This window comes from Telopea speciosissima, chromosome 6 (assembly GCF_018873765.1).
Source record: "Telopea speciosissima isolate NSW1024214 ecotype Mountain lineage chromosome 6, Tspe_v1, whole genome shotgun sequence".
Taxonomy (NCBI): Eukaryota; Viridiplantae; Streptophyta; class Magnoliopsida; order Proteales; family Proteaceae; genus Telopea; species Telopea speciosissima.
In genome coordinates this window covers 57,352,922-57,373,256 of record NC_057921.1, presented here as the reverse complement: position 1 = coordinate 57,373,256, position 20,335 = coordinate 57,352,922, and the positions used below count along the sequence as shown (strand labels likewise).

The following is a 20,335-nucleotide window of genomic DNA, read 5'->3' as shown; positions in this document are numbered from 1 at the left end:
TAGCCGAAATCCGTTTTCGTATCCATATTCGTATCTGTTTAGCACTATTCGAATCCATCCGAAAGCTAAATGGATGCAGATACGAATAGGCTATAGCTATCCGAAAAGCTATATTTACATGTAAACGGATAAAATTTCCGTTCCGTATCCGTGTCTGTATCCGTTTAGCACTATCCGAATCCGTCCAAAAACTAATCGAATGCGAATGCAAATATAGCACTATCTGAGCCGAATCCGATCCGTTTACATCCCTAACCAAAACCAGCCTTACCCCTGGTTTTGTAGGCTCTTTCCTCCCTATGGGTACACACAACTTTTAACTTCCTTTTCCTTTAATATCCCTTGCAATCAAATGTAGCCTCACTATTTTAGTGGAAATGTCTGGGCACCGCGAGCACTCTCCTCTCTATTTCTCTCTCCTCCCCTTCCCTGAAATGACCTCTTTGGCCTTTGAATTAGGTATTTCCTGACGATGTAGGCTATGCTCCCGGACAGAAATGTTTTAGACATTAAAAAGAAACAAAGTAGGGCTTCTGCTCACATTTGAAGGAATGTCCCATGAGCTGTGAGGTGGCCCAATAGAAAGTGGCTGCACTGTAGGGCCACACGAAGTTGCCAGACAATCAAATGCCTCTTATGTGTTCCATTTAACAGAATTGGGTGCTTCAAAACAATACTTACACAATACTGATTGGGTAATTTTTAACCTTTTTTTGTTTGGTAAAGAGTGGCTTCATTGATAATAATGACTATAAGAGCACAAGGCATCCTTCGTACAGAAATGAAGGAGCCAAGGAGTAGAATTCAGCCATACGATCTTGCTAGTCATCGACATGGGCCTTCTGAGCTTAAAGAATGGGCAGTATCATTGGCCTCTCCTGGAAGAAACTAGGTTTGCACCAAATCATATAAAAGGATCCTGCAGGTAGAGGTGTGGGTGGATCATAATGATCTTTGCAACCAGCCGACGCAGGGTACTTAAAAAGGATGGCCATGGGAGCTATTTCCCATTTTATTTCAAATTTTCAACTACTATTGCCAAACTTAAGGTTTCTGTAATTTACAAGGACACATTAATAGCTACTAAAGCAGCTGTTAGAGCTAGGATAGGTAGAATATGTGACGATATTTTTTAACATGTTGATATGTTTTGGTTTCATAAATTTTACTGTTTGATTGCATAAAAAAAAGTTCACCTAAAATTGACTTTCTTCTTTGATCTCTTATTAGACCATTACTAACAAATACCTACACGACAATATCCAGATATTGTACGCTCAAAAATTGCAATAAACCATGAGATTTTGACAGTACATCCTCCTTCAGAATCAAAGGCTCAACCTCAAAAGCTTCTATTGTTCTACAGACCACCTAGAGCTGAAATTTCTTGACACTATGGCATCCACCTGATGGCTCAATTAAGCGCCCTCCAACACAGTTAAACTCGTGTCCCCCAAAAACAAAAAGATAAAACTCGACAGTTATTAAGCAGAAAGTTAGACTCAGAAGGAAAAAAAAAAAAAACTAGTGTTGCGAGATAGTCTTGTCCTCAAATGGGGATGGTAGAAATGCATCTCTGCACTAGAAAGCTGCATATCGAACCCATTGCCCCACGACATGCCTCGCATGGATTTCTGACATGAGTAAGCTTCAAGAAACCAAAAGATCAGGTCATCCAGAATTTTGAGCCCATCAAATCCCGATCAGCAGAACCACGGTGAGCAAGCTTCTGAATCTGGGACGAGAATTCTTCAGCCTGATAAGATTTCTAAAGTCAGCGCTTGCAGCAAGTACTAGCATAGAAAATATTGACAAATTTTATCTTTGCAGCTGAAGATAAATTCCTGAGACCACAAAGCATGGTTATGCCAGAGGACGTTAGAGCTTTTGAAAGTCTTAGTTTGCAATATACAATGACAATCCCAATCAAGTGTTCATCAAACCTGAAATAACCAGAACCCCTAGCATGCAACGTTGGCAAAACAGGCACAAACATCATTCAATCACAAACTAGCACAAACAGAATACAGGGTATAATTTGCATCTCACATGCATACCAATGAAAGATTAATAAAGCAAAACTGCCGTAAAACAAACTAACCTTCTCATCAATCCACATGAGTGAACTGAGCTGATTGTTTAGAATCCGAACAACGACATCTAATGGGTTCATCCCATCGATAGCATCAAGGCCCCCACCCTGAATGAAGTCATATAGTGAGAATGTTATACAAAAACGCTTAGAGATGAACTGGGTTCATACATTCATACTCTACCTGGCTGGCATTTAAGGTCTGAATAATTGATTTTATTTGTTCCGTCATCTGTTCCATCTCCCTCTCAATAAACTCTGCCTGCTCATACCTGAAAGTTTACACAAGACAAACAAAGAATTAACAAACTTGTGGAAAGAACGGCTCCCAAGAATCCTTAGAAGATACCACTGCTTGCATCAGTTGAGTCGTAAGAAGAGGAAAGAAACACAAGGATATTTGGAAAAGGTAATACTCAATATTGTCAATATATATCCCGAGTAACAGTTTGGCCAAGAGCATGTTGACAATTTAGAACCTCACATCAAACAAAAATAATAGATCCATCATTTCTCAATTTTTTCCTGCTCTCTCATTCTAATTCTTTTCAATCTTCATAGTTTCTTTTTATTCTCTTCTGAACTCCATGACCGAAAGAATAAGAATTTCATAGCACGTGGAATGTGTACATAGAAACTTAATCAACCAAAATATGCCACTGCCCTTTGTTCAAGCAGGAACTAAATCTCAATTTTCTGAACCATTCAAGTGACCTGTACCTGGGGTCAACACACTACTTACTAACCCAGAACCATCTAACAGGGTACTTGAATTCATGTACAATCTGTGAATCCAATGGCTTTGGCGAAGATCCATCGTAAACCAGTGCACCAGAAAACAAGTGTAAAATTTTAAGAACTTGAGAAACCAGATCCAAAGAAGAAGAAAGGAGAAGAGAAAGATGAGAGAAAGCGTGAGGTGGACAAAGAAAAGCTGTACAATAGAAGGTTTCCAATGTACCAGCCTTACATCATTATATATAGAAACCAAATAATAGAGTTACAAGGGAAATATAACTCTTAACAACTCTTACCTAGATAAGCCTAGAACCTAATTTACAATAGGAAACTGAAACATAACTATACTAGGAAAGAGAAACAATATAACAATTAAATTTCAATTTACTTAGCTAAGCCTATCACCCAATTCATTTTGGACTCTTCAAATTTATATCTAGCAGAGTAACCAAAAGAAAAGTTTTTATAAGCAGGCCACACGCCCATGGTATAATAGTTGTCAAAGTGCAGCCCAGGCAATGGGGCATTTTTCCAAGTGCTAGGCGTGCACGCGCCTTCTTGTTTGAGTGCCTTTTTTATTTAATTTCTAACATTTTGATTGGGCTGTGTAAATTATTTTCATAGTGTCATGCATAATATCATGCATATGCATGAAAAAAAAAACAAAAAAGCAAGAGAAAGAAGAGAAGAAAGATCAAAGAGATGAAAGTATTCTGGGTAGAGACTTACAGAGGAGTCAGTGCTTCTTATGGAAGGAACCCTAAATTCTGTTCTTCTGTTTCTCGTACTGGCAGGATGAGTGGAAGGAACCCTCTTTGAAGGAAAAAAAAATGGGCTCTTTTTCCTCATACGAACTTGATATTGGTCCTTTTTACAATCCACATTGCATACGAGGATATTGCTTGATTTTATGTTGGGATTACCATCTAAATTATCCTTTGATGTTAAGCGGGACTGGGTTTGTGGGCCTGTCATTGCTATTGAGCCCATTTGCATATATCACCCTTTGATGTTGAGCCCATTTGCTATTGAAGTGGGACTGGGTTTGTGGTTTTGTCTTAATTATCCTTTGACATGTTGAGTCCACTTGCATTGTATCAAGTAATAATTTGATTTTATTACTGTTGGGCTTTGTGGGCCTGTCATTACTGTTGAGCCCATTTGTAGAAACTCCACTTAACAGATGTGCATGCCTACACAACCTAGGCAACGCCTAAGCATTGTCGCTTAGCCAAAGCACCTAGGCGGCTGGCCACTGCCTTGGGTCACCTTCTCACCCTGACAACTATGGCACCTGCACACATATAAACTCCCCAAAGCCATTTCAAACTTTTGGAACTTTTTAAATTTCACACTGCCACTTTCAGACCAGATTTGGTATGATTTCTATTTCGATTTCTGATTGATTTCAAGGAAGTCAACAAATAGATTTTTGGTCCACAAATTGAAAGTGTTTTGGTTGCATCAATCTAAAATATTTCAAGAATAAGAAATCCATTTGGTAGTTCAATTTCTGAGAATAAATTCTCTATATTTCTTTGGGAGAGGGTAGTGGTGGCTGGGGCAGGGGCAGGGCTGAGAAAGGGGTGGTGTTGGTGCAGGTGGCAATGGTAGTGGGGCATGGTGGTGGTGAGACCATCAAGAGAAGAAGGTTAGTATTTTATTTTAACATGAAATTACTGCTTTGCCCATCAAATTAACCATGTGCTCATTAAAGAGCAATAGTGCAATCAATTTCAATTTCAAAACTGAAACAGCTCCTCAGCTATTTCAGAATTTCTATTTCAGTGATATAAGGTGCAAAAATCAAACAAAACAATTTCCAAAATAGAAATCACCCCATGAACTTGAAATAGAAATCATACCAAATCAGGCCTCAGTCCTACAAAGACTTTATGTTGTGCTCACAAGGGATAACTTTTGATAGGAAGGAATTGAAAGTAAATTAATATTTGAATCGGTAAGTGAAATGAAAAAGGAAACTTCCTAATGTGTTCAATTGGGAGTAGTGTATAAAGTTTGTTGGTTTTACTTTAATTTCACTCAATTCATTCTAACCAAACTGGCCACTTTCGTACAAACAACCTAAACCATCCACCACGAACAGGTTCTATCTAGTGTCCAGTGACTTGACTGTTCCAAATTGAAGTCATTGAACCAAAAAGTCCACATTGGGCTAGCCTGGGTATCACCATATCAGAAGTTTATAAAATCGTTAAATCTTTCACAGACCTGTCATCACCCTGCCCCTGTTTTCATAATAATTCTTTACATATACACATCAAGGTTATGGTTATATCCTAAATTAAGCCCCTTTTTTTTTCAAAAATTTTATAGGTATATAAAATGCTGGGTGTGCCAACACCTTTGCATTGCTTTGTAGCATACACATTGAATTATTAATGAACGGAACTACTGAAGAACAAAACCATCAAGATCAGATGCATGCAAAGTTTATTTCTAAAAAAAAATCTCACAGGCAGCTGACAATTAGTTGTATGGATCCACAAGGTCCAGTCCAATGAAAAAGAATTTACTGAACTCACATTGCATCCCGTGTAGATGCTGCCTCATCTTCCAAGAGCAATGCCCGCTCATCCTTGTAAACACGCTCAGCTTCTTCTTCTATACTTTGCAAAGCTTTGTCAACCTAAAATAAGAATATAATTTAGTTTCAACAAAACACTTGCAGCTTCATAAACAATCTAAAGAAACCCAAGTGAATCAGAAACTGCGAGTATCATACAAAAGGTTTTACCCATTAAAAAGAATACAAAATAAACAGCAGGAAGGAAAAAACTTGGGACAGGGGAGGACTACAGCAGAACCATGTTGCAAAAAGGCTATATCCTCTGAATCCATCATTTAGGCAAAACATCCCCCAAATAATTGGCCAAAGTTGACACCCAAAAGAACAAGAGTAACATTAAATTCTGGATTTCTTTCATATTACATACGGCCCAAAAGACCCTTCATCGTTTAGCCTAAGCAACTGCAACTATTGAACCCCTTCAATTATAACTTCGTTACGAACAAAAGTTATCTGACTCTAAAAGAAAAACCATATGCATAGCCACTTAATCTTATTGGCCCTAGATTTAGATCCAAACAACTTGTTTCTTCTCCTTCCAAGTGACCCACTAGATATATCAGATCACAAGTTAGGAGGAGGCTCAAAGGATGCTCCTGCCCATGCTGAACAAGACACCCCCAATGCATTTACAACCACCATAACATTCTGGTGCACATGTGAAACCTCACTATCAAGGCAATTAACAGAATGTGAGACCAAAACCATCATTACATACTTCTTGTTGATAAGTTTCAATCAACTCCAATTGCCGCTCCAAATTAGCCTGCGTCTCAACCACTTTTGCTACTTCAATCTGAAATAACATTGTGATCTGATCAGAATTTAGAAGTCCAAGAAAAAACAAGATAGCCAAAACATGACAACATAAAAAAAAACATTCTAAAAAAATAAAATCGTCAACACTAGCAGCCTGCCAGCCACCCTCGCACTAAGTATATCCTCCTAAAAATGATACTTATTTTGTACCATAAAAACTGGTGTGCAGTAGCAATAATTTTTATGGAACAACGAAATGAAAATCCAAAGACCAAATCAAATATCTGTCATGAAGACAGTATCAAACACCAAACCGGACGCTTTAAGTCAACCTAGATATGCAACATATCTCAAGTATGTGTTTCTTCTTTATACTGTTTAGGGTTTATGACAATTCATGCCCTTTAGAGTGACTTCATACGCTGAATTAAAGAACTGGCAAGTACATCTGTAAGATCAGGTGACAACCGGATCCAACAAAGATAAAAACTGGACCCCAAACCCTCTACCAGACCTGAACAGCTTAAGCTGATCGATCACACAGGATAATGAGTTGAACAAACCAACTAAAGCGCTTTTCATAACCAATACATGAACACAGTAAGTTAAAAAACAAGTGTTCAGCAAACTAAGAAAGCCAAGATGCTGAAGCACCTTAACAGTGCCTATTACAGAACCTAAAATATTTCAGAAGATGGGGAAAATTTTCAAAATTAAGTGTCAGATGAAAAAGTAAATTATCTGACAATATGAACCTGCAGAAAGTAGAAGGGGGGGGGGGGGAACAAAACTAAACTTGTCAGATCAACAGCATAACATATTTCAAAGTAACATCTGCAATATTTCTCTTCATGTATGAATGGATCACCTCAAGCCTTAGAAGAATGTCTCGATTTTGCAGGATCCTCTTGTCCCACTCAGCTATTGCACAAGCTTGCTTTCGAAATTTCCCGGTACGTTCTTGTAGCTCTGAGTTCCATTCTTTTATAATCTGTAAGCATGCAAAGGTAACCCAAATTAAGTATCGCATAAGAATGTGGAGAAAGTGGCACTTGCAGATGATTAGCTTTGAATTCAATGAGAAAAACAGACCACCAACAGAATCATCAAAAATGTAATGAGTAGAGATGTACCTCCTCAACAGTTTTCCCAGTTATCTCAGATGGTAGTTTAGGCGTGGCAGATATCGTTGTACTAACAGTTGAAGATGCAGTCCTATAATCCAAGCAACATAAATTGACATCAAAAGTCAGATCTCTGAGTTATAAATTACATCAGTGGGGGTTTTCAAAAGAAGAGCAGAAAAAACAAAAATATATTCCTTCTGGTTTCTCTATATATTTAACATCACAATATCAGGCTACATACATTTTTCTTATGCTTTCTTGCAGGGAAAATATCAAGATGTTCAAAAATCAAAATGAAAAAAATAGGAGTATCAATTAAACTTACGAAATTGATCACAATAATAAAACCAAAAAATTAGATAAAATACATTTTCCATTAAAAAAATTTCTCATGAGGTACATAATTCAAACTTATGAGAGAAAGTTCAAACGGTTAAGTTGCACTATTGCAACCTGTTGCTTGTGGGTTCAAAACTTGGAAACAGACTCTTTTGCGAAGCAGGGGTAAGGCTGCATAGATTTGCCCCTCCCAAACCCTGCAGTAGCGGGAGCCTCATGCACCAGGATGCTAATAGAGAAAAGTTCAATATCTATTCTTGAAAACAATCCAGGAACATATACAAAATGTCAGTGGTGAATGTGAGGGAATTTCCATGGTTAGCATCACTTTGATTCTAAAGTGATTCTTCTGGGAAGCAGCCTTTGATTCTTACAAAGTGAACCTTACATAAATAACCCACCCCAACTCACTCCCCCACCCCCCAAAAAAAATTTGAAGTGATATTAAGGTGGGGAAAATTTTTGCTTAACAAAAACTCCAAGATGGCCCAAAAAATCAAATTTATGCTGAAATATCAGAATAACCTCACACAACCAAAAACGCTTCAGAATTGCACAAAGAAGAAAAATAAGAGTACCAGACACGCCCTACATAAAAGCCAGAAGTCAATTACCACCACAAAAATCAAAGATTTAAACAATGAAGTAAGGCTATCAAGGAGAAGTACACAGACCCGCTACTGCTGGCTACAGCAACAGAAGGTGTCTTAGCTGCACTGCTACTGGAACCAGCAAAACTGAATTTTGCTGCCACATCAGTTGATGCACCTGCAGAAGTTGAAGCAGAAACACCTGCAAAAAAAACAGGTTACACAGAGGCAACAACATGATAACTTCAGTCGCAAAACATTCTTTGACCACTTAACCAGAAGATTATTGGGGAACTCTTTGGCCCCGTTTGTTTAGAGGGGAAGGTGGGGTGGGAATGTAGGATTGTTGGGAAGATGGGACCCACATGTTGGTGGAGTTTTGTTGGGATGGAAATGTTGAGGTAAAGTTACTTTTCCCATGAACAGTAACCAAAGTCCCACCAATTTGGTGGGAATTTGGATAGGATAGGGGTGAGATTTTGAAATGCCACATCAGCAGACAAAGCATTAAATGATGTTCCCTCAGCTTTTGTAAGTTCACCACCCCAGGATAACCAAACAAGGTTGGGGTGGGATTTTGAAGTGCCACATCAACATTTTCCCACCCCACTTAAGTCCCCTATAAACAAACGGGGCCTTTAAATCTTTAACTATTTCTTAAATAATTATTCAATATTATGTGGCTTCATCCATTATTGCATAATTTACTGGTTTTATTTGCCATTTATGCCTCATAGCACTCAAACAATGTGTATAATAGGTAATATTACATAACGGCTTGACGTTTACTACCAACCAAGGGTGCAAATCCAAAACATCAAATTGGGTGCCTCTTTTTTTTAATTTGAAGATTTAAATATGCTTATTAAACCTAAAACAAGATTCCCCTAAAGACTAAAGTTTCGGAGCCAACTATGGCCATTTGCCACCGAAACATCAAAACGAAACCCAAAAAAAAAAACCGAAACGAGACGAGTTTTCAAACTATGCTAAAAACACATACTCAAATTAAGCTTAAAACTCCTCCATCCAATAGCTTACCTTGGAGATAGTCTTCACTAACTATAAATAATGGAAGGGGGGGGGGGGGGGAACAATGAAACAAGGCTGGATGCATAGAGGCATACAGACCTAACCCAACCAACTAAAACATTTTAATAACAATTAAAAAATAAAGTAATAGGACACTAACTAGACCCCACAACACAATTAATTAATAAATCCCGTATCCATTCTTCCTACCCATACTTTAAGCCTATTAAAGTGCCATGTTACAATAAAATCCATTGGACCAAAGGCCCAACACATATGTAACCCAAACCAAGCTTATAAACAGGGTTTGAGGTCATAAAGAAGTAGTCGAAGAGCAAAATTTCAACTGACCAAACACTTAGCCAAATGAAAACTTCTCATTAATTCAAAAGGACAAATTACATGAGGTGGGCTCCTAGACCATTACAAACATAGACAAGTAATTATGCCGCCTACTCATCCTCCACCCTAATATTACTATCGTCTTCCTCATTAATATTTTTCCCCGGGGTAGCTGATCGACGTTCATACACATCTTTGGCCAGATCATCCTCGGTTTCTTCATTATCCTCCTCCTCATCCTCTTCCTCCTCATTTACCACAGAGAGCATTTCGAACGGATGAGGACAATTTGAGAAATCAATCTTCTCGGCTAACTCGGGGTAATCCTCCTTTATCCAGTTTCGAACGCCAGAGGTTCCAGACAAAAACGACAGAGCACCCTCCTCGAGAACCAATTTTCGAAATTCCTCGGATTTCTTAAAATCCTCCACAGCCTTTTTGACCGCCTCTTGCCTGGCCATAATGGCATCGTCTCTCTCTTTTACAATCTTCCATTTTTCCTCATTTATTTTGTCAGCTTTTCCTCCTTCTCCTCTAACCTTCTCTTCTAATTTTTTGACTGAATCTTCCAAATCGGCCTTCTCCTTTTTCAGCTGTTCCAAGTCACTCTCAGCTTTGCTATACAAACCCGTGACTTCCTCTAGCCGGGCAGCCGTCTCCGATGTATATAGCATCGCCTACCGGGCAAAACAGACAATTAATAACTCTTATGATATTCTACCTCCAAAAAAACAAAAACTCTTATGATAGCCTCTTTTCAAAAAATTACACATATGAGAATAATGCACTTACCCCAGCAATCGCCACATATGTTGATGCCGCTAGGTGCAAATTTGGCATCGATCGCACCAGCTCATTATCGCTAGGGAGTCGCCCTTTGCAAAGGTAATCTCTCGCCATTTGTGGACTTGCAATACTGCTGTCCGAAGTTCTTATTGCCCATGCGGGGATAAACGATATATCTCCCACATTTTCTTCATTATCCTCCTCCTCATCCTCTTCCTCCTCATTTGCCATGGAGAGCATTTCGAACGGATGAGGACATTTTGAGAAATCAATCTTCTCGGCTAACTCGGGATAGTCCTCCTTTATCCAGTTTCGAACGCTAGAGGTTCCAGAGACAAACGACGGAGCACCCTCCTCGAGAACCAATTTTCGAAATTCCTCAGATTTCTTAAAATCCTCCACAGCCTTTTTGGCCGCCTCTTGCCTGGCCATAATGGCATCGTCTCTCTCTTTTACAATCTTCCATTTTTCCTCAGTGACTTTGTCAGCTCTTCCTCTTTCTCCTCTAACCTTCTCTTCTAATTTTTTGACCGAATCTTCCAAATCGGCCTTCTCTTTTTTCAGCAGTTCCAAGTCACTCTCAACTTTGCTATACAAACCCGTGACTTCCTCTAGCCGCGCAGCCGTCTCCGATGTATATAGCATCGCCTACCAGGCAAAACAAATAATTAATAACTCTTATCATATTCTACCCCAAAAAAAAAAATATATCCTATGATAGCCTCTTTTCAAAAATTTACATGTATGAGAATAATGCACTTACCCTGGCAATCGCCACATACGTGGATGCCGCTAGGTGCAAATTTGGCATCAATCGCACCCGCTCATTATCGCTAGGGAGTCGCCCTTTGCAAAGGTATTCCCTCGCCATTTGTGAACTTGCAATACTGTTGTCTGAAGTTCTTATCGCCCATGCGGGGATAAACGGCAAATCTCCCACATTGACCCGGGGAGTATGTGGACTAACCCAAGGGGCCGATCCCCCCTCTACAACATCTTCGCCCCCAATATTTCCTTGAGATATTCCGGGGGCAACCTCTAGGGCTTGGATTGCCAAGACAGGATCCTCGCTCACCTCGGTCTTCTTCTTAGTCTTGTGATGGCTAGTCCCCTCACCATCTCTCTTTTTTCCTCGTCGCTTCTCCAGCCTCTCTTGCTCCTTTTTCTTGATTTCATCATTCTTTGCCCGAATGATCTTGCCAAACTCTTTCGGATCAATACTCACTGCAAGCAAAACAAATGCTCGGTCATAAAACATTGCAAATTAGTCAATAACTTATAAAAAGTTACGTCAAATAAAAATTAACCAGCCTACCCGGACTAAGCCCATATTTGAGAAGAAATGACTCCGTCTCAAGACGATCACATCGAACAATTGAGTATTCTTTAGATCGGATCATTCTCAAGGTTTGTGCATCGTATGGACTTAATTCTAAAAGTTCATTGGTCGCTCTTGGATCTAGAGCCGACCAAATGGTATTGAAGGGAAATCCCTCGGCCGACTTGACAAAGAAAAACTTGTCCTTCCAATCATGGATAGAGGAGACTACTTTATCTATAACCTTTATATGTGGCCTCGCTTGGAAATAAAACCAACCCACAGCATTGGGCAAGGGGGCAAGCAAAAAATAGTTGTTGAAAAGCTCTAAGGTGTCAAACCTATTTAATCGCTTTACAAAAGCTACAAAAGCCGTCACAATCCTAAAGGAATTAGGGGCCAATTGGGCCGAAACAATCTCATAATGCCTGAAAATCTTCGGATATAATTCCAAACCGGGAAGGCGCAATCCACCTTTGAAATGATCCTCATAAAAACACACTTCATCATATTTCCTAAAGCATGCCCGCTTGGCATCTGTAGGAAGCCTAACTTGGAATGAATCCGAGATGGCATAAATCACTCTAATACACTCTAAATCCAAGGCTTTTAAACTAGGAACTTCTCGTAGAGCATCTACCTGGGGAAGATGGTCGGCAGAAGCCGCCGCATCAGCTAATTCCTCAAAATAATTACCCTCTGTAATATTTCTCTTGGAATACGAAGTTGAGGCCTCAGCCCCATTATCTGATCGGGTCTGAGAATCAGATGAGGAGCCTGAGGAAGACTCCTCCGAGTATAAACTTTTATCCTCGGACGCACGGGGCATGGAGGAAGACATTCTAAGAAAAGAAAGAAAAAAACAGGACAACTTACTAATTGTAGGAGACAAAGTAGACCGAACCAAGTTAAAGTCGACAACGAAAAAATTCGAAAACGACCATTGGAGTAAACTTTTCTCTGGGTAAACTGGAAAGCTTGGAATTCAGAATGAGACCCAACAAGTGAAACTCATCTCTTTATAAAGAGATTTCTAGGCCGCAAGTTGGCGTTTGCACTTCTCAAGGAATAAAAACTCCTCGAACGATTCAAAATAAAGCCAAAATGGACCACATGCCGTCGGCGACATTAATGATTTTGGCGGCGGTGGTTGTCATTTCAAAAATTTACCAACAATTCATTATTGTCGCCCTTAGAGAAATATTCTTTAATCGTCCAAAGCTATCCCACGTGTATCTATAGTTCAACTTTCAAAGAAAAGGATTGAAAACTGAGTTACACATCTTAATGCCACAGCAACAAAGCTGGGCATTACTTGCCGAGGATCAAAATCCTCGGTCCATTCTTCTCCTAATACCACGGCAACAAAGTCGAGCAATATCAGCCGAGGATCCAAATCCTCGGTCCAGGCCATGCATTTTTTACTTACCCGGCATTTTCTTGGGAAAATATTTTGGCACTTTGATCATAGAGAAATATCTTTCTTTGTCTATATATCCCTCCTCAGATTACATTCTTAGCATATTTTTACCATCAAGTGTTAGATCACCGAGTATGCGTTGTAGGTGATATAAGTTCTTTATTTTTTACTCCCTTATCCTTTCTTCAGTGGTCTAGGGAGTGGGGGGCATCTGATATACCTAAAAATATACCAATACACGTGGCAGAATAACAAGAATGTCTTGATACTTACATGGGACCCACTGGGCCCCATATAGTTAATACGTTTGAGATATTAAGTCTTTTAATCCCTTTCACAAAGGCAAGTCAGAGCAACCGACCTAACACAGTGGGTTGTAACAGCTCACCCTCCATTCAATTGGGTTGTAGCACAAACTGATGCAGATTCATCATCGAAATGGGTATATTTCTTTAGAAATAAGTCTAGGGTTGGGATATATATATATATATATATATATATATATATATATATATATATATATATATATATATGTTGGGCCTTTGATCCCAAGGGTTTTTTTATGTAATAGGCCACTTTTATGTAATAAGCCACTTTTATGGGCCTAAAGTTGGGGTACGTGAGTTACATACGGGATTAGCCCTATACTTAGTTTATTTTCATGTTTATGTTTTAAATTGAACCGGTCCAAAGCTAGTTTGAACCAGTGGTTCAATTTAAGTGATTTTATTAGTTTTTTTTAGTTGTTTAGTTGGACTGGATTAGGACTCTATTTTTGAGTATATTTCAATTTCCTAGTTAGTTTAAGTTAGCTAATAGGTTAAGGATTGGGTTAGGCCTTTCCTTTTTAGTGTCTAAGTCTAGTTTTGAGTCTTCTATATAAGTTTGTAAGGGAGGCCAGCATGGAACACGAATTTGATTAATAAAAACTCATCTTTATGCTTGCTGGCTTTGTTGCTGCCTTTGCTCCATTGTGAGTGTGCCTTGTGAGTAATATCAAGGTGAAGGGATTAGTGGATCTCCAATCGACTCCTTGCATCGTGAAGATCGGGAGGGTAGCTACTTCTCTCCTTGCATCTTGTAGATCGGGAGACCCCATTGTTCATCTTCAAAGTTGCTGTCATTGAAGATCAGTGTTCAAGTAAGTACTTTACAGTTTCGGCAATCTTCACCCTTCTTCTCCTAATCCTCTAAACCCAGCCCCATCAATCCCCATTGCCAATATTCAATCCTTACTACTTTTCTCATCCACCATTAATACCATAGATCCATTAGAACCCTAAAACCTGCAACTATTCTTCTTCCCTTCCAGAAGGTCACATGCAAGGTGATTTTCGTGAGAATTCTGCCCAGCCAAATCTGACAGTTAGAACCTGCTAAAAATTTGAACGAATCTTCCTCAAACCCTAAGAGAGACTCAATTCAAATTTCAGCACCATCCACCCAGCAAAGTGTCTGAAATTACAGTTTTACCCCTCTCTCCTACTTCTACTAGGAAACCTCCATAACTCCAAATTTAACCATCTGATTTAGCTGTAACTTTCAGCATATTTTCCCCTCCACCCTTACCCACACTCGACCTAAAGCCCTTGCCCTAACTCCACCTCTAAACCTTAGATTCCATCACTTCCCTATTTCCCAAAACCCTAACCCTAGTTGCTGCCCAATTACATCTAAACTACTTCTACTCATCCAAAACCAATAAAACCTAGTTCATTAGACTCCCCTAAACCTGCCTAGCTTTACCATATAAGACTCATCCCCATTACCCTAACCCTAACCCTAACCTTAAATTTGACCTAAAACCTCAATTCTGCCTCCATCCAACTAGCAGTTCTACGGGTCCTGGTTGTCTGGCTCCTAGTCGGTCTCCTACCTATCTAGGACTACATTACAAACAGACCCGAAGTATAAAAGGAACAATAATGGACAGAAGTAGGTATTCACATTTATTTCTCTTTCCGTATTTCACTCTTACTTACCTATTGCGCAGTTCTGACTTTATAATCGGAGATTAACCACGAGTTAACCTCGGGTTCATCCGATCATTATCTATTTCTGCCACAGGTCATCCACCTCAGCTCAATCGGAATCAAGCGGCAACAGATATGAATCAGGAATCTCACATGATCCTTAGGGCTGGAACCCACCAAACCCCAGCTTGAAATCACCACCAGGTTTCTAGTTAATCACTACACCAGAAGAAATCTGAATCTCACAGAACCAAGAGATGAAAGCCAATTTCTATTCATCAAATTCGTGTGCAGGGCTGGAGCTTATATGAAAATTTCAGAAACATACTCAAACTAAGCTCAAAACTCCTTCAGACAATAGGAGGTAGTCTTAATTGACTATGATACTATAAAATAATGAAAATCAACTTGAAACAATGTTGGGCACATAGAAACCTAATCCAGACGCAACTAAAACAAAATAAAGTAATAGGACTCTAACTAGACCCCAGAACTTAAGTAACTAATAAATCCCATTTTTATTTCTCCTACCCATATTTTAGGCCCATTAAAGTGGCCTTCTACAATAAAAATCCATTGGACCAAAGGCCCATCCCAAGGCTTACTTTCACTAAAATAAGCCTATTTATTTGATTTATCTACATCATACACAGCAAATCAATTAACCAATAAGAGATCAACATCTGAAAGAGGTACCTCAGCTATCACAATTCTTTTTGGATATGCAAGTGGGCCAGTTGTCAGTAAGTGATGACAGATCCTTAACCCAGGTCTGCTGTGTGAACCTCCACAAACTTCAGCACTGGCATAACTGCAGACACAATTGTGGTTTCCTTTTTCTTATTCCCTCTTCTAGACTATCTTCGTGCTATTCTGAGATCTATGACTTCTTTTTCACCGCTTGGCTCTACAAACCTATAACCATTCTCTAGAACATTTCTTCTCCCAACACCGGTCGAGAGCATCTTGAAACTGTGAATTAACCAGCTTAAATAACAAATAAACAACTAAAATCAATTGTCCATAGCTTATGAAGTCCAGGATGTAGAATACAAAGTTGGCAGATCTACAGAATCCCCAGTAAAAACTGAAAGGCTGATATAGGCTAATCCCCAGAGTGCAAGGCTGTCCTCAAGACCCCCTGTTTTACTAGTTCAACTGCTATATAATTTTGTGTCAATGGCATCTGATAGAACAATACATCCATGAATAAGCAGGACAGAAGCATCTATGATAAGAGGGATAAGCCTCACAAACAAGATGTGACCCATCCATCCACAGACCACAGTTACCTAGTCTACTCTCCCCCAATCATCAGATGTGGAACATCAAGAGAGAACGTCAATTTGAGGCCAAAGATCTCCACTCAAGCGGAATGTTCTATCATACAAAAGCCTAAGGAAGCCAGAATCACTCATTGCAAGTTGTCTCTAAAAGGTCTGCCAAGACAAGAAGGCCCCAGATTCTCAGAAGCAAACATCCAATTCAAGCTTGATGGGGACCCAGAGAAGGGATAACATACCCTGATAATCTGAAATTTGTATAAGGGACAGAACAGGATAATCCATCACTTCTAGATATCCACATCCAACTAATTTCAAATCATATGTACTAATTTTTCCTAAAGTTGAACGTTGAACAGAAAAAGTTCAGCTGGAATGGTTACATTAAATAAAGAATTAAGACTTGGAACAACATTTATCATTACTTTATAACTGTTCAGTTCAAGAAAAACATCACAAAACTGAATAACCGCATTAATAACTTCCCTTTAAGTCTTCCGCGCACAGAAAGAAAACAAATAAAAAGTCCAACAAAAGGGACCACTAATAATACTTACCAAATGCCAATGCTGCAGTGGTTGTTGATTGAGGCTGTGAAGCTGAAGATGGAGCTGAGGTTTTGGCTGACAATGAAAAACTTGGGAAAGGAGTAGTAGTAGCAGAGGAAGCAGTTGTGCTAGTAACTACTGATGCTGAAGATATAGTTGCCACTGAAGAACTTGCCCCAAAAACAGGAACTGATGGTGTAGAAGTAGACGAGGCAGCTGCTTGTGACGAGAACAAGATTGAAGGCGCAGGGGTTGAAGTCTCTGTTGTAACTGAAACGCCCGCGGTACTGACTGTTGAGGAAGTCCCAAAGCTAAAGGAAGGAGGCTTCGTGACTTGTATGCTAGAGACTGTAGAATTAGACGCAACATTAGATGCTGCATTGCCAAATCCAAACGAAGACTGGGTGGAAGACGGTGCATGAGTTCCGAAAGAGAGAATTGGTGAGGAAGATGGCGTTGCAGCAGGCGTAGAAGAGGCCGAAAACGGTGAAGCCGAACTGGAAGTGGAAGAAAACAGGCCAGGAAAAGAAGGGGAGCTGGTAGCCGCAGTCAAAGAAGCTGGTAAAGGACTTCCTAACAAAGAGGAAGAAAATGCCGAAGTAGAATTAGTTACCGAAGCTGAAGTTGAAGAAACCCCAAACAACGGAGAAGCGGAAAGCGCAGTAGAAGCTGCAGCAGCTGAGGAAGTTCCAAACATCGTAGAAGCGGAGAAAGCCGGGGCAGTTGCTGCAGAATTTGAAGTTGAAGAAACTCCAAACGGCGAAGTCGCCCCAAACAGAGGGGTACCGGAAATCGCTCCAGATGCAGAACTAGCCGGGGCAGCAGTTGCTGTAGAACCTGAAGTTGAAGAAGCTCCGAACGGCGACGAAGACACCCCAAACAGAGACGAACCGGTAATCGCTCCAGATGCAGAATTCGAAGGCAGTCCAAATAGGGAAGAAGGAGCAGAGGAACCCGAAGAAGCAGAACCAGAAGATAATCCAAAGTTAGGGTTCAAAGTTGATGATCCCGATGACGATGAAGTAGAGCCAAATGGAAAAGAATATTTTGGGGCAGAAGAGGGCTGAGATCCACCAAAAAGGTTAGATGTAGTAGACGGAGAAGCTGTAGCTGTAGTACTTGCAGAGGACGAAGAACCAAAGAGTGATGTCCCGATTGAGAAGCCACCAGTAGACGGAGCAGAAGAACCAAAAAGAGATGAAGAAGATGAAGAGGTTGATCCGAAAGTATACCGTGATGGAGCTTGCTGCGATGAAGAGGAATAGTTGGTGCTAGGGAAAGGAGAGAAAGAAGGAGTTGATGAAGTAGAGAAGGGGGAAGATGATGAAGAGGAGGAAGTAGAAGAACCGAACGCTGGGAAGGTAAAGCCCGACATCGTTCCTTGGCTTTCACTTTTCCCTCTTTCCCCCGCCTCTCTGTGAAGTGTGATGGGAGGGGTTTGGGTTTTGGGAACTGGAAAGTTGCGGCTTTTCTCCCGGCCGAACGCTATTCAACTTTTTCTCACTTTTCTCTTCCCTCTATCTAGCAGAACTGAATTGACGAATATAACCTAAAGGGTCGGTTTGTGTATTTTCCTTTTTGGAGAGGGTTCTCTGAGCAATAGGAATAAGAGCCAGGGTTTTAAAACACTGAATCGCGGACAGAATCAGTAATTGGCAATTCCGATTTAGATTGGATCCGAGTCGACCTGAATCATTGCAGAATCGGTCTTAGATCCAAAAACAAGGAATTTCTAGGGTATTTGAATGTGAATTAGTGGAATTCGGGATTGGTCCTGGCCGATTTTGATATTCACCGATCTGATTCTCGATTCGTAAAACTCTGCACACTAGTGACGACCTTTCTTCTTTGCTTCTTCTTCTTCGATAGAACCATAATAGTGATGACTAATGAGCGACAAAACGATTTCGGTACATTAATGGGGAGAGAGGCCTTTTCCATATATCAAAATGATTTGGTACATAACTCCACTAGTGTTTTATGTTGCCGGTATTGAATCCGGATAAAGGAGGACAGGGTTGGTGCGTCAAGTCAGCAGTTTGCACCCAAAAAAAACAAACATTATCTAAACCCTTTTTGCATAATATCCTAAGACCTTATTTTTTTTCGACCTTATACTAGGGCGTCATTCATAAGCAACACACTACATTTTGTACCCAAGCGTAGTAAATAGTAGGTAACGGTTAGCTAAGGCGTCCCAAGTAAGCAAGGGTCCTTAGAACATGGATGAATGCGGGTGAAAAAACAAATCCATAAATGTATGATTAGATTATCATTTTGGAACATGGGCACTAACGAGAAAGAGTTTAGAATTTGATAGATGTTGTAAGGAGAAGAAAAATTAACATAGCTTGTGGTCATAGCTTTTCGGTCCTTCATCAATCCCACATTAAGGTTGCTTTATTAGAGAACTTTTTGAGGTACTTTGTGAATCCTGCTTCAGACATATGAGTTGTGATTTGAAATTCTGTACGAGTCAACTCTATCTCAGTGTTGCAAGAGTATTGACAATTGAACACTTTAGTCGTGTTTATCCATGATAAGACCACTCACCATCAATTGTTTGAGATTGAAAATACCAACTTATTGCAATCGGAATGATCCACTATGCCATCAAATCCATCCCTCGTCTAAATCGCCTTCTTCCTCCAACTTACCAGAATTTTGCTTCTACTATGATATTGAATGAATTTCTAGCAGAGAGGAGCACCACGAAACTGATTCTTCCTTTTGTCTCCTCCAATATGTTCAACCTACAAATGATTCTTTTCCCTTTTGCTCCTATGGTTTCAAAAGGAGGGAAAGTTTGATGGAAGTGTTGTAAAGACATTTTTACCCCCTATTCACATGTGTGTAGCAAGGCAACTAGGAATGGTGACGTCTCCATGTAACCAGTACTTTTTTTTTTTTTTTGTTTTGATGAAAGATGACTCATATATTTAGTTACAACAAGAAGGGTTGTACAATTTTGTATTTGTAATATCAAACCATCTAAAGAATAAGTTAGAAAAGTTATGTGTAAGTTCTGCAAGATCCAAAAAGTAAGGTAAACTGTTCCACAGTATCAAAGTAAAGGCTTGACTAGACAAAAGGTCAAAAAGAGTTTTGTTGCAGCACCATATCTCCCTTAAAATGATATGATCTGCAACCGCTATCTTCCATCCATGTAGAAAGCCACAAAGCTTTGCCACCAGTTCATCCTTAGAAGCTGTTCGACTGAAACTGATTTTAATTTTTTTTCCCTCTAAAGAACATCGATGATGTCCACTTGGCTATTCCAAGTTAGGGATAAAAAACTTCTGCGACTAGCAAACCAGGCAAGTCCATTGTGAGGTCAGTGAGAGAATCAACATGCAATTGGTGAAGTATAGGTTGATAAGGTGTGTGGTGAGATGTGT

At 39.7% G+C, this 20,335-nt stretch overlaps 1 protein-coding gene across 2 annotated transcripts; it reads right to left on the bottom strand.

Moving 5' to 3' along the window:
* Window positions 1–1,247: 1,247 nt before the first annotated feature.
* On the bottom strand, window positions 1,248–18,335 carry LOC122664459 (nuclear pore complex protein NUP62). Of its 2 annotated transcripts, XM_043860282.1 has the most exons (11): window positions 17,760–18,335; window positions 16,947–17,660; window positions 8,320–8,437; window positions 7,313–7,394; window positions 7,048–7,170; window positions 6,139–6,216; window positions 5,377–5,480; window positions 2,277–2,364; window positions 2,102–2,200; window positions 1,475–1,756; window positions 1,248–1,443 (listed from the first exon to the last, which is right to left on the bottom strand). In XM_043860282.1, the coding sequence occupies exons 1-10, from the start codon at window positions 18,310–18,312 to the stop codon at window positions 1,667–1,669; spliced, it is 2,049 nt and encodes a 682-aa protein (XP_043716217.1). In that variant the 5' UTR covers window positions 18,313–18,335; the 3' UTR covers window positions 1,248–1,443; window positions 1,475–1,666. The 2 variants fall into 2 exon arrangements, with proteins under 2 accessions (XP_043716217.1, XP_043716216.1); XM_043860281.1 differs by having other exon boundaries at window positions 16,947–18,335.
* Between the last annotated feature and the right edge of the window lie 2,000 nt (window positions 18,336–20,335).